The following is a 13,626-nucleotide window of genomic DNA, read 5'->3' on the forward strand; positions in this document are numbered from 1 at the left end:
CGACTCCCGATTGTCAACATAAGGCGAGTCGGTTTTCTATTCTTTCATTGCCACAGAGTATCAAGTTCGATCTAAATGAGTTTATATAGAAAGACGTTTGACGTTTGACAAGTTCTTCGAAATTCAATTACAATTATTAACTAGCCTAGGAGTATTACCAAGAGTCTGAGTCATTAGCAAAATACCCTCATTCCATGGAAACGCTCTTATCTTACGATACACATTTTCAATGTTTTAAAAAAATTTTTTCAACTATCTAATTATGGGGATAAAGAAAAATAACAGACACAACTCCTCAAAAATAATATGTCAAGATTTTGTTGTGATATATATTTAATTAAAATGATGATAATCGTCCAACAAGGCACAGTTGCTTTAAAGCCAAATGCCTTTTTGTTGCATATAAATAGCCAGCCCTGGTTAAGGCATTATTGATTCAACAACCAGTATCGATTCGTAAAACATCTGTGACTAGTGACCTCCTTTTGAAAATGAAGCTTTGTGTGGCCATTGCCATGGTAGGTTTTCAAATCCCTAAAAATTACCCACATTCCTTATGCTTGCTTTGTGTGTCTTACAGCTTGTCATTCCCACATTGGCATCTGCCGATATTTTCTCGGAATATTCCTCATTCCTCGATCCCTTTGCTTCCATACAAAATCCATGCCATGACATACAAAATGGCCAATTCATTTGCAAGGACTGTGCCACTTTGGCCTTTTGTGTGCAGGAAAACGGCAACTGGAATTCTATGGACATCAGCACTTGCGATACGGGCCGTGACCTTTATTGTGATGAGAATGTACGTGGCTGTGTGTACAAAAAGGAATGCACCGGCCGTGGCCCCAAATTCGAATGTCAAAACTCGGGAAAATTCCCTGATCCCTACGATTGCAAGCAATACCATGTGTGTAACGAGACCAAGCATGACGAACGCTTTGTGTGTCCTCAGGGCAGCGCCTATTCGCCGGCCACCAAATCCTGCTCGCTTTCAGCCCATGATGACATTTGCTATAAGGCCCAATACACCTGTGACAATCCTTGGGATATGGCCGCTTGGCCAAGTGATCCCAACATTTACTACATCTGTTGGTATACAACTGTCGATGGTGAAATAGTGCGTTATCCATTGTTGCATCGTTGTCCGGATGGACATGTGTTCAAGGGAAATGCCTGTGTTCCGGGTGGCAAAGCTGACAGCGATTCACAATTGCCGGAGACATCTTCATCGATAACGCCAATGTCGACAACAACACCATCGACAACAAGACCAACGACGACAACAGCACCATGGACAACAACAACACCATCAACAACAACACCATCAACCACAACAACCATGTCTACATCATGTGATCTTGGTTCTGGACTCAAAGCTAATGCAAATGATTGTTATTCCTACTATGTTTGCACAAGTGGCCAACTGGTCAGCAAAACTTGTCCATCGGGCACTTATTTCAACCCCACATCTTTAAGTTGTACTCTTGGAGGTTGTTGAGCATTCCGGTACAAATTTCAGCATTTAATAAAAATATAATCATACGAGCATATTAAAGGGAGCATTGAAATATTCCTTCTTATATGTAAAACTATCTGACCCGGGCCCGCTCCGCTGCGCCTTTTTCTTACTTTATATGGAACAAAAGCTTCCTTGGAATATTTATTTTCCGAAAATTAAAGAGGTTTTAGTGAAATACTTTGCAAACTCGCCTAACAGTTTAACAATATTAGTGCCTTTATCTGAATCCCATATGATCTTTATTGGTCTACGTATTTAAGTTTGGATGCAAGGTGTCCTCATTCTTAAAATACTTCATTTCAGTCCGATATTCTCATGATGTCTGATTTAGTGGTGTTTTCGGTGGAGAGGTGGTCCCCCAGATACTTGGCCCTGAAAAAATATCAGCATCTTGCTCTTCTCTCAAATACAATTTGTTTGAACCCTTATTGCCATTGGTTTAAGAGGAGTTTACAGGATGAGGCGTCCCCCAAACACATGGCCCCAAAATAGGTTATCAAATTCGTTTTCTCAAATACCTTTCATTTGAGCCACATATTGGCATGGTCGAAAAATGTTTTCCCTTTGGGGGTGTTTTGGGAAAGGGGTGATGCCCTCAATACATGGTCCTAAATTTGGATATCAAATTCATTTTCTACTCCCAAATACCTTTATTTGAGCCCCATATTGCGATGGTCACTAAAAAATTGCTGTTTGTTTGGTATTTTGGGAAAGGGGTAGACCCCCAGAAAATTGGTTCCGAAAATGGGTATCTATTCTCGCTCTACCCCCAATACCTTTCATTTAAGCTCCACATTGACATGGTCGGTAAATATGCCCGATTTAGGGGTGTTTTGGGGATTGGGGTGGTCCCCCAAACACAAAGCCCGGAAAATGTATCAGCAACGTGCTCTATTCTCATATATCTATTTATTTGAACCCCATATAGCCATTGGCCTCAAAATTGCATATGAAATGCGTTTTCTAATCTCATTTAAACTCCTTATTGCATAAGTCAGCAAATATGTCCGGTTTGGGGTATTGGCCCTAAAACTATAAATATTTAGTTCCACTCTCTTTAAGACCCAAATTGCCTTGGGGGTTGTCATGGTGGTGGGACGTCCCCTAGACAATTGGTCCCTAATGTTGATATCAGATACATGGTCTACTCCCAAATACCTTTAATTTGAGTTCCATATTTCCATAGTCGGCAAACATGATCGGCTTGGAGGGTGTTTTGGGGAATGGGTTGGCCTCGAAAATATATATCGGATTCGTGTTCCACTTTAAAAACCCTCTTATTTGAGCCTTATATTGCAATAGTCAGCAAATACTTACTATTTGGGTGGTGTTGTGGGTGTGGGGTGGCCCCATAGACACTTTTTCCGAATATTAATATCAAATTCGTGCTTTACTCCCAAAGACCTTTCATTTGAGCCCCATATGGCTATGGTCCTAATTTTGTCCCCTTTTGGGGGGATGTTTTTGGTAAGAGGCGGCCCCCCAAACACTTGGTCCCATATTTGGATATCAGATTTGTATTCTACATTCAAATACCTTTTATTTAAGCCCCCTATTCCCATGGTCAGTAAATAAGTCTTATTTGGGGTGTGTTTTGGGAAAGGGGTGGACATCCAGAAACGTGGTCCCACATTTGGATATCAGATTCGTATTCTACTCGCAAATACCTTTCATTTGAGTCCCATATTGGCATGGTCGGTAAATATGTCCGATTTTGGAGTGTTTTGGGGCTTGGGGTGGTCCCCTTAACACTTGGTCCGACAATTGGATATCAGATACGTTTTCTTATCCTAAATACCTTCCGTTTGAGTTCCATATTGTCGTGATTGGTCTAAATATATGTTTGGTAGGTTTTAAGGTGGGGCAGCCCCCCTAGGTACCCCATCCGAAATTTGGATATCAAATTTTTATCTTCAGGGTACTATATGAGAGCACACAAAATTTCGCTTAAATCGTACCACCCATCTCCGAGATCTGGCGTTTCTGAAAAGTAGTGTAAGGGGGAGGGTCCGCCCCCCCTTCAGATATCAAAAAATGTAGTACCCTATTTTCACCACGGGACCATTATGCACCATCTTCAAGAAAATCGGTTCAGCCGTTTCTGAGTCTATGAGGAACACACAAACAAACACAAATTGATTTTTATGTATAAGACTGGCTGATCCCGGCCCGCTCTGCTGCGCCCGATTATGCTATGTTTGAGAGAAGAGCTCTAAATTTGAACATTTCTGCGTATTTGTAGTTGAAAATGTATTCCAATTTTCTTATGGATTTTTCTGCGCTCAAGTACCTCTTATTTAAACCCCACATTGCAATGGTCACTAAAAGTCCTTCTTGGGGTGTGGTGGACCCCCAGGCACTTGGTCCCAAAAGTGAAAGTCATATACGTGCTCTATTCCCAAAGACCTTTCATTTAAGATCCATATTGCCATGGTCGGTAAATATGTCCGATTTGAGGGGTTTTATAGTGGTGGAGTGACCCACACTTAGTTCCGCAATTGGATATCAGATTTGTTTTCTACTCTCAAATACCTTTAATTTGAGTCCCATATAGTAGTGGTTGGTCTATAAATCCGTTTACCGGATTTTGGGCGTGGGTGGCTCTCCTAGGCATCCCACCCCAGAATTTGATACCAAATTTTTTGATTTTAGATCCTTGCTATATTCCTATATTTTATTTTTCTTTATTCAAAGGACCGATAGGTTGTCATAACAAAGATACATGCTGATGATTAATTTTTACCACTCTGCCCTCTCTCTGTTCATGTTGGCATGTTTTTAATTGGATCAACTAAATCCAATTGGATCAAACAATTTCAGTTGACGACTGCCAAATGACGCTAATTAAAATGTTAGTGCTACTCGCTTACAGTGGATCACATGGTATGGTGGTTGTCTATGAATAGTCATTCATAGACAACCACCATACCATATGACCACCTGTTATATAGTCATCATTTAGTCTTTTTTATACCCACCACCGAAGGATGGGGGTATATTCATCTTTTCATTCCGTCTAAGACGATCTAGACATGTCCGTCCATATGTCTGTTGAAATCACCCTACAATCATTAAAAATAGAGATATTGCACAGATTCTTTGCACAGATTCTTCTTTTTTTGTCCATAAGCAGGTTAAGTTCGAAGATGGGCTATATCGGACTATATCCGACATAAACCGATGGCGCCCATATAGACCGATCCGCCGATTTAGGGTCTTAGGCCCATAAAAGCCACATTTATTATCCGATTTAGATGAAATTTGGGACAGTGAGTTGTGTTAGGCCCTTCGACATCCGTCGCTAAATTGGCCAAGACCGGTTCAGATTTGGTTATAGCTGCCATATAGACTGATCCTCCGATTAAGGGTCTTAGGCCCATAAAAGCCACATTTATTATCCGATTTTGATGAAATTTGGGACAGTGAGTTTTCTTAGGCCCTTCGATATCTTTCTTCAATTTGGGACTGATCGGTTATGATTTGGATATAGCTGCCATATAGACCAATTTCTCGATTTAAGGCTTTGGGCCCATAAAAGGTGCATTTATTGTCCGATGTCGCCGAAATTTGAGACAGTGAGTTTAATTAGACTCATCGACGTTCTGTGGTAAAGAACTAATTTGTCAGTCTATATATTTGGTGCCATGGCGATAGTTCTTGCCGTGTAAAACTCTTGAACAAAAAAGTGTTGCCCAGCAAAACGTCGTTTGGTCTCGTCTATCAGTGAGCTAAAAATGGTTTGCCTTATCGTTAAGGTTTCCAAATCCTGCTTTCACGCTGAGTGTTATAATTTCGGGGCTATGGCGGCCTACATATTATTAAATCACACAGTGTCCCGTTAGGTCATTATAATTGATCGGCTGTTTTGGTGTGAGGTGGTCCGCTAGATGTATGAGCAAAATAATGATATCAGATTCGCAGTACATAACCTTATACCTTGGAGGTCATGAGAGAAATCATTGTACAAAATGTTAGCCTAATCGGATGAAAATTGCGCCCCCTATAGGCGCAATGTATCTTAAAGGGTACGTTCAGTGTAGGATTGCTTATTTTTGCAAAAACAAATTAATTTTTGCGATAGCATCCATCGGAAAATTGTCAATCGATATTCAGTCAAAAGTTTAAATATCGATATTTTAGCCAAATCTAGTGTCTGTCCGTATGTCCGTCAACTGTAATCACTCTACAGTCTTTAAGAATTAAGATATTGAGTAGAAATTTTGCACAGACTCGTATTTCTACTATACGCAGGTTTAGTTCTTGAATGGGCCAAACCGGACTATATATAGATAAAGCTGCCGTATAGACCGATCTGGCGATTTTGGTTATTAAGCCCATAAAAGCCGCATTTTTTGTCCGATTATGCTGAAATTTGAAACAGGAAGTTCTACTAGAGGTCCCGATATTCAAGCCGAATATGGCACATAGACCGATATGCGGGTTTAGGGGTCTTAAGCCCGTAACAGGCGTATTTATTATCCGATTTCGCTAAAATTTGAATCAGTCAGTTGTTTTAAGCCTCCCGACATTCAACTCAAATATGGTTCAGATCGAACCATAAAAGCCGCAATTACTTTTCTATTTCGCTGAATGTTCAATAGTAAGTTGAAATTTTCAATAGTATGCTGGAGGCCACCGTAGCGCAGAGGTTAGCATGTCCGCCTATGACGCTGAACGCCTGGGTTCGAATCCTAGCGAAACCATCAGTATGATTTAGATCGGTCTTTTTGCAGCCATAGCTGCCATATAGACCGACTTGTTTGCGACTTCCCATGCCATATAAACCGATCTCCCGATTTGACTACTTGAGCCCCTGGAAGCCACAATTTTCATCCGATTTGGCTGAAATTTTGCACATAGTGTTCCGTTATGACTCCCAACAACTATACTAAGTACGGTCGAAATCGGTCAAGAACATGATAAAGCTCCCATATGAACGGATCTCCCGATTTGACTTCTTTAACCGCTGGAAGCCTAAATTTTCATCCGATTTGGCTGAAATTTTGCGCATAGTGTTCTGTTATGACTCTCAACAACTGTGCTGATTACGGTCCGAATCGGTGAAGAACCTGATATAGCTCTCATAAAAACCGATCTCCCGAATTGACTTCTTGAGCCCCTGGAAGCCACAATTTTCATCCGATTTGGCTGAAATTTTGGACGTGGTGTTCTGTTATGACTCTCAACAACTGTGCCAACTACGGTCTAAATCGTTCGAAAACCTGATATAGCTCCCATATAAACCGATCTCCCGATTTGACTTCTTGAGCCCCTGGAAGCCACAATATTCATCCGATTTGGCTGAAATTTTTCACATAGTGTTCTGTCATGACTCTCAACAACTGTGCCAAGTACAGTTTAAATCGGTTAAGAACCTGATATAGCTCTCATATAAACCGATCTCCCGATTTGACTTCTTGAGTCAATTAGAAGCCGCAATTTTTGTCCGATTTGGCTGAAATCTTGCACATAGTGTTCCGTTATGACTCCCCACAACTGTACTAAGTACGGTCTAAATTGATCAAGAATCTGATATAGCTCCCATATAAACCGATCTCCCTAATTGACTTCTTGAACCCCTGGAAGCCGCAATTTTCATCCCATTGGGCTGAAATTTGGCACAAAGTGTTCTGTTATGACTTCCAACAACTGTGCCAAGTACGGTTCAAATTGGTCTATAACCTGATATAGATCCCATAAGAACGGATCTCCCGAATTGATTTCTTGAGCCCTTACAAGCCGCGACTTTTATCCGATTTGGCTGAAATTTTTCATATAGTGTTCTGTTACGACTTTCAACAACTGTGAAAAGTACGATCCAAGTCGGTCTATAACCAGATATAGCTCCCTTATTTTAGCCGAATTCATAGTGGTGGGTTCCTAAGATTTGACTCGGCCGAACTTAGCACGCTTTTACTTGTTAATAATTTAAATAATAATAAATAGTTGTGATCAATGACGATAACTGTTATTTAAATGACAATTTCCCTTAGAAGGCCTTTGAATCAGGCCTCTTATGAATTGCTTTAACCTCACACACTTTTTCTAACTCTCACATAAGGTCTCTGCTCAAATGCAAGCACATTCTATTTACTAAATTTTAGTTTGAGATGAAAAAGAAACCAAAGAGAAACCAAGCAACTTGAACTATGGTTAGTGTTCTCTGTTTTTGGTGCACACGCCAAAAGGGGAGCCATATAACATTTACTCTTACACTTTTCTGTTTAGTCTACACTTGCAAGTCAAGAGATCAGGTTGACACGGAGGGGATTATCAGTTTCCGCGGTTTTCGATTTAAAAGCACACATTAATATTAAAAAAATGGCAACAGACGTTTCGATAAGTGTAAGCTACAATTATGTTCAATAATAAAATAAAACAAAAAAAAAACAATCTAATCACATAGTTTTCCACTCGTCTAGTTTGGAGTGAGGGAAGCATAACTAGCATTACTCATACGTACTAATGTCAAAGTAACATTGAACAAAATCCGGTAATAAAATGAAATCCCATTGGTGTACTTTGGAGCTGTGAATTAGCTGTGTGGGGAAAACTTAATTGGCTGCTTGCAGTTGTATGAGGCAAGACAAATTTAAGAGAGCCAATAGATAAGGGTGAATGGCTATGTAAAGTAATACGCACCACAACTGAACTAACACGGCATAAGAGACATATTGAACTCTTATAAACAATGCATGGCACATTTAAGCAGACTACGAATAGCTTTTCGAACATTCCACATCAGGCGATGATGAAACTTTTAAGCCTCTCTCAAAGTGCATGCCAAAGTAAATTGAAGCAATGGGTAGAAATTAAAATTCTTGTTCTAGACACAGTGGCCTTGCTTTTACATTTCAAGTGCTTAATAACGAACGTGCCATGCCACTGTGTTAGTACAGTGTAACCTATGGTGTGAGTTTAAAGTTTAACACCGTTACAAAAAGAACAGGAACTAAAAGTCTAGAAGGAAATAAAGAATAGGTGAGGTGAGTTTAGTTGTGGAAGTTTTCCTACATGTGTTCTTGAAATGAGAAGCTTTCTGATGGTATATGCGGCTACAACTATAAGAATAAGCTGAAAATGCAGCAAAAAGAGAAACAGTAGCAACGCGTAGCTTAATGGACAGATGTCGGAAGAAAAAGTAGAATGAAGATATGTCTATTCCGTAAGAAGATGCAACAACTTAAAAGGATACCCACCACCTCGGGTATATATGTAAACCACCTCTCGTCATAATCCGGTGAAAAATGCCAATTCTTAAACCACCTATCGTCATAATCCGCTTAAAAATGCAAATTTTATGCACCCTTAGCTGCCATATCAAAGCATGGTCCGATTTGGAGCGAATTCGGCACGGAGAAAGTCACTATTCAATCGGTCTTTATTTGTCAGCTATATCCAAATATAGACCGATTTCAATCATATAGCACACGGATGTTGAAAAGCCTAACATAAGTCACTGTGTCACAAAACAGCGAAATCGGAAAATAAATGCTCCTTTTATGGGGCCAAGACTTTAAACCAGATATAGATCGGCCTATATGACAGCTATATACAAATCTCAATTGATCTAAGCCAAATTAAACTAACACAATTCACTGTCCGAAATTTCAGCGAAATCGGACAATAAATGCGCCATTTATGGACCAAGACCTTAAATTGGTAGATCGGTATATATCGCAGCTATATCCAAATCTGGACGGATCTAAACCAAATGGAAAAAAAAACATGTCGAAGAACCTAACGCAGTTCACTGTCCCAAATCTCAGCAAAATCGAATAATAAATGCGCCCTTCATGGGCCCAAGACCTTAAATCGAGAGATCGGTCTATATGGCAGCTTTACCTAAATCTGTACCGCAATGGGTCAAATTGAAGAAGTATGTCGACTGGCCTAACACAACTCATTATCCCAAAATCTATCGGCCCTTTTATGGCCCCATAGCGCAGAGTTTAGCATATCCGCCTATAACGCTGAACGCCTGGGTTCGAATCCTGGCGAGACCATCAGAAAAAACATTTTCAACGCTGGTTTTCCCCTCCTAATGCTGGCAACATTTGTGAGGTACTATGCCATTTAAAACTTCTCTCCAAAGAGGTGTCGCACTGCGGCACGCCGTTTAGACTCGGCTGTAAAAAGGAGGCTCCTTATCATTGAGCTTAAAACTTGAATCGGACTGCACTCATTGACATGTGAGAAGTTTGCCCCTGTTCCTTAGTGGAATCTTCATGGGCAAAATTTGCAATTTGCTTTTATGGCCCCAAGACCTTAAATCGAGAGATCGGTCTATATGGCAGCTATATGGGCAAAAAAGTAATCTGCACAAAGTATCAGCTCAATATCTCAATTTTTAAAGGCTATGGCGTGATTTCAACAGACAGATGTGGCTATATCGTCTTAATGACAAAACAAGTAAGAGCGTGGCTAAATTCGGCCGAGCCGAATCTTCAATACCCTCCACCATGGATAGCATTTGTTGAGTTCTTTGCGCTGTATCTCTTTTTGGGCAAACAAAGAATAATGAAAAAAAGTAAAGGTTATGCTATTGGAGCTATATCAAGTTATAGTCCGATGCGGACCATAAATAAATTGAATGCTGAACATTGTAGAATTGCGCTTTGTAGAGGCTTGAAGGTCATGGGAGAAGCCGATGTCTGCCAAATCGGGTGGGAATTGGGGAAAACCACCGCTGAAAATTGTTTCTGATGGTCTCGCCAGGATTCGAACCCAGGCTTTCAGCGTCAAAGGCGGACATGCTAACCTCTGCGCTACGGTGACCTTCAGAAGAACATGATATAGCTCCCATATAAACCTATCTCCCGATTTGACTTCTTGAGACCTTCCAAGCCGCGATTTTTATCCGATTTGGCAGAAATTTTGCACATAGTGTTCTGTTATGACTCTTAACAACTGCGCCAAATTGGTCTATAGCCAGATATAGTTCCTATATTTTAGCAGAATCCATGGTGGTGGGCTCCCAAGATTCGGCCCGGCCGAACTTAGCACGCTTTTACTTGTTATGTTTTGGCACGACTTTTTACGAACGGTAGAGCATATAACCATTTTAAACAAATATGGGAGTGTTTTAGCACACCAGTAAAATGATAATGATTTCCAATTCCATACAAGAAATCTACTCATGTCGATCGCGTTCCTGCCCATAATGCCTACATAAGGGGAGTTCAATATTTTCAAGGCCTCATTAATACCTGGCGGGTCGTATTTTTAGTGGGGGTAACGCAAAGTTCGGCACGGCCGTTTTTAATTGTTGTTTTTGCATATTTGTAATCTACCCGTTAAAACCTTTCCTATAATACACATATTGCATAGGTTGCACTTTCCCTCTAGAGGGGGTTTTTAGCCCTAGGGGTATCCACAGGCCTTTGACCCAAAACGGACTTCAGATTCGTGTTCCTGGGATAAAACCAAGTCTGCATACCAAACTTAAACGAAATAGAGGGAGCGTCCTATAAAGTGCACTTAAGCATTCTCCTTAAAGAACCTTTTCACTTGAACTAGTTCTTTCCAGAGGCATTAAGCTCTAGGCTAATACTGAATGACAACCAAAAAGTGGTAATCTTCGTAAAAGTGATTTTAATAGCCAATTTGGGTTTTACTTTGGGCCCTATAAAATGCACATATAAAATGCTCTTTAGCATTCTCCTAAGAGAACCTTTCAATTGAACTAGTTCTTTCAAGAGCTATACAGCTCTAGACTAATACTCAATGACAACCAAAGTGATAATCGTCGTAAAAGCGATTTAAGTAGCTAATATGGGTTTTACTTTGGGCACTATAAAATGCACTTTAGCATTCTCCTTAGTGAAACTTTTTAATTGAACTAGTTCTTTCAAGAACAATACAGCTCTAGACTAATACTGAATGGCAATCAAATTAGTATTATTCGTAAAAGTGATTTTAGTAGCCAATATGGGTTTTATTTTGGGCCCTATAGAATACACTTTAGTATTCTCCAAAGAGAACCTTTTAATTGAACTAGTTCTTTCAAGAGCCATACAGCTCTAGACTAATACTGAATGACAAAGAAAGTGGTAGTCTTCGTAAATGTGATTTTAGTAGCCAATATGGGTTTTATTTTGGGCTCCATAAAGTGCACTTAAGTATTCTCCTAAGAGAACCTTTTAATTGAACTAGTTCTTTCCAGAGCCTAACAGCTCTAATACTGAATGACAACCAAAGTTATAATCTTCGTAAAAGTGATTTTAGTAACCAATATGGGTTTTATTTTGGGCCCTATAAAATGCACTTTAGCATTCTCCTAAGAGAACCTTTTAATTGAACTAGTTCTTTCCAGAGCTAAACATCTCTAGACTAATACTGAATGACAACCAAAGCGGTAATCTTCGTAAAAGTGATTTTAGTAACCAATATGGGTTTTATTTTAGACCCTATAAAATGCACTTTCGCATTCTCCTTAGAGAACCTTTTAATTGAACTAGTTCCTTCAAGAGCCATACAGCTCTAGACTAATACTAAATGACAACCAAAGTGATAATATTCGTAAAAGTGGTTTTAACAGCCAATATGGGTTTTATTTTGGGCCCTATAAAGTGCACTTTAGCCTTCTCCTAAGAGAACCTTTCAATTGAACTAGTTCTTTCAAGAGCTTAACAGCTCTAGACTAATACTGAATGACAACCAAAGTGATTTTAGTAGCCAATATGGGTTTTATTTTAAAAGTTTATTTTTTGTTGATTTATGATTTCGCCCACTAATGATTTGAATTTAAATTTCTGTCACGCACTTGGCTCTTAAGTTATTCCACTACAAAATAAGCTAACAAACTACCTACCAATTCTGGCTTATCACTTATCATATGAACGATTATCTTGTGACGCTGTTTAATGTTATTAATTTTTGTTGTTTTTTTTTGTTTTCTTTCTTTAAAACTTTAGTACAGTGAAGTACGCATACCAGTACCTTGGGGTCACATAGCGGGACGTTGGTATGGAGATCAAAATGAAAGACCCATATTGGCTTTACATGGTTGGCAGGATAACTGTGGCAGTTTTGCCAAATTGGCACCACTCATAGCACCCTATCGCAGCCTACTGTGCGTGGATCTGCCAGGCCATGGTCACTCTAGTCATTTGCCCATTGGCATTCTCTATCACAATGTGGAGTTTGTGCGAGTCATCTTGAGGCTAATGGAAATCTACAAATGGAAAAAGGTCAGCTTGATGGGCCATTCAATGGGCGGCTCTGTGGCATTTCATTTTGCCGCCTTCTATCCCGATCGTGTGGATATGGTCATCAGTTTGGATATTATAAAAAACTTTTTCTGGCAACCAAAAGTTATGCCCACCGTATGGGCCCACACAATGGAGAAAGCTTTGAAAGACAACGATAGACTTTTAAACTCGGACAACTCAGAACCACCCAGCTACACCTTTCGCGAATGCGAAAAGCTGCTCTATGAGGGTTCCCAACAATCTGTGGACTTGGAAAATTGTAAATATATTTTGGAGAGAAATATCAGCAAATCGGAATTGTTTCCCGACAAGTATTACTTTTCACGTGATGGACGCGTGAAATATCTGGCCGAGTTTAATCCCGACATGCAACTGTCCTTGGTAATGGGTAAACGCATTTGTAAACATTCTATACCCTATTTGGTGATCAAGGGTGGCAAATCCACGAATATAAGTGCCGTAGCTAGCGAATTGGATGATTGCATGATAAAAAACAATGCAAACTTCGAGAGCTTTATATATGCTGAGGGAACACATCACCTGCATTTGAATCATCCCAAGCCGGTGGCCCAGATGATCATAGGTTTCTTGCAAAAACATGAACATCAGCCCCAGCAATCGCAAATGGTCAAAGCGAAACTTTAAAATGGCAGCAAAGCATCAAAAACTATTTTTTATTGGCCACATGGTTTGCTGGGCAAAAGGGGTGGGATGAAAGTAGCACAAAACACTAGTATTTTTTTATTTATAAAACTCATCTTCATGTATTGTCCAACCAAAGTGTTTCTATTGTACTTATTTTAAACCTTTTTTTGACCTTTATGTAGACTTTTGTTATTCTCTTGTTTGTTTTTTTAACAAAAATACAGAACTTATTTTTTTTTAAATTAAATT

General features: G+C 39.7%; 2 protein-coding genes across 2 annotated transcripts; both read left to right on the forward strand.

Moving 5' to 3' along the window:
- The first annotated feature begins 367 nt into the window (after window positions 1-367).
- On the forward strand, window positions 368-1,537 carry LOC106086756 (uncharacterized). Its single transcript, XM_013251553.2, has 2 exons — window positions 368-518; window positions 581-1,537. The coding sequence occupies exons 1-2, from the start codon at window positions 492-494 to the stop codon at window positions 1,496-1,498; spliced, it is 945 nt and encodes a 314-aa protein (XP_013107007.1). The 5' UTR covers window positions 368-491; the 3' UTR covers window positions 1,499-1,537.
- A 6,225-nt stretch (window positions 1,538-7,762) lies between these two features.
- Window positions 7,763-13,624, forward strand: LOC106086775 (probable serine hydrolase). The gene is made up of 2 exons (XM_013251574.2): window positions 7,763-7,864; window positions 12,436-13,624. The coding sequence occupies exons 1-2, from the start codon at window positions 7,841-7,843 to the stop codon at window positions 13,375-13,377; spliced, it is 966 nt and encodes a 321-aa protein (XP_013107028.1). The 5' UTR covers window positions 7,763-7,840; the 3' UTR covers window positions 13,378-13,624.
- Window positions 13,625-13,626: the final 2 nt, after the last annotated feature.

This window comes from Stomoxys calcitrans, chromosome 1 (assembly GCF_963082655.1).
Source record: "Stomoxys calcitrans chromosome 1, idStoCalc2.1, whole genome shotgun sequence".
In the NCBI taxonomy this organism is placed as follows: Eukaryota; Metazoa; Arthropoda; class Insecta; order Diptera; family Muscidae; genus Stomoxys; species Stomoxys calcitrans.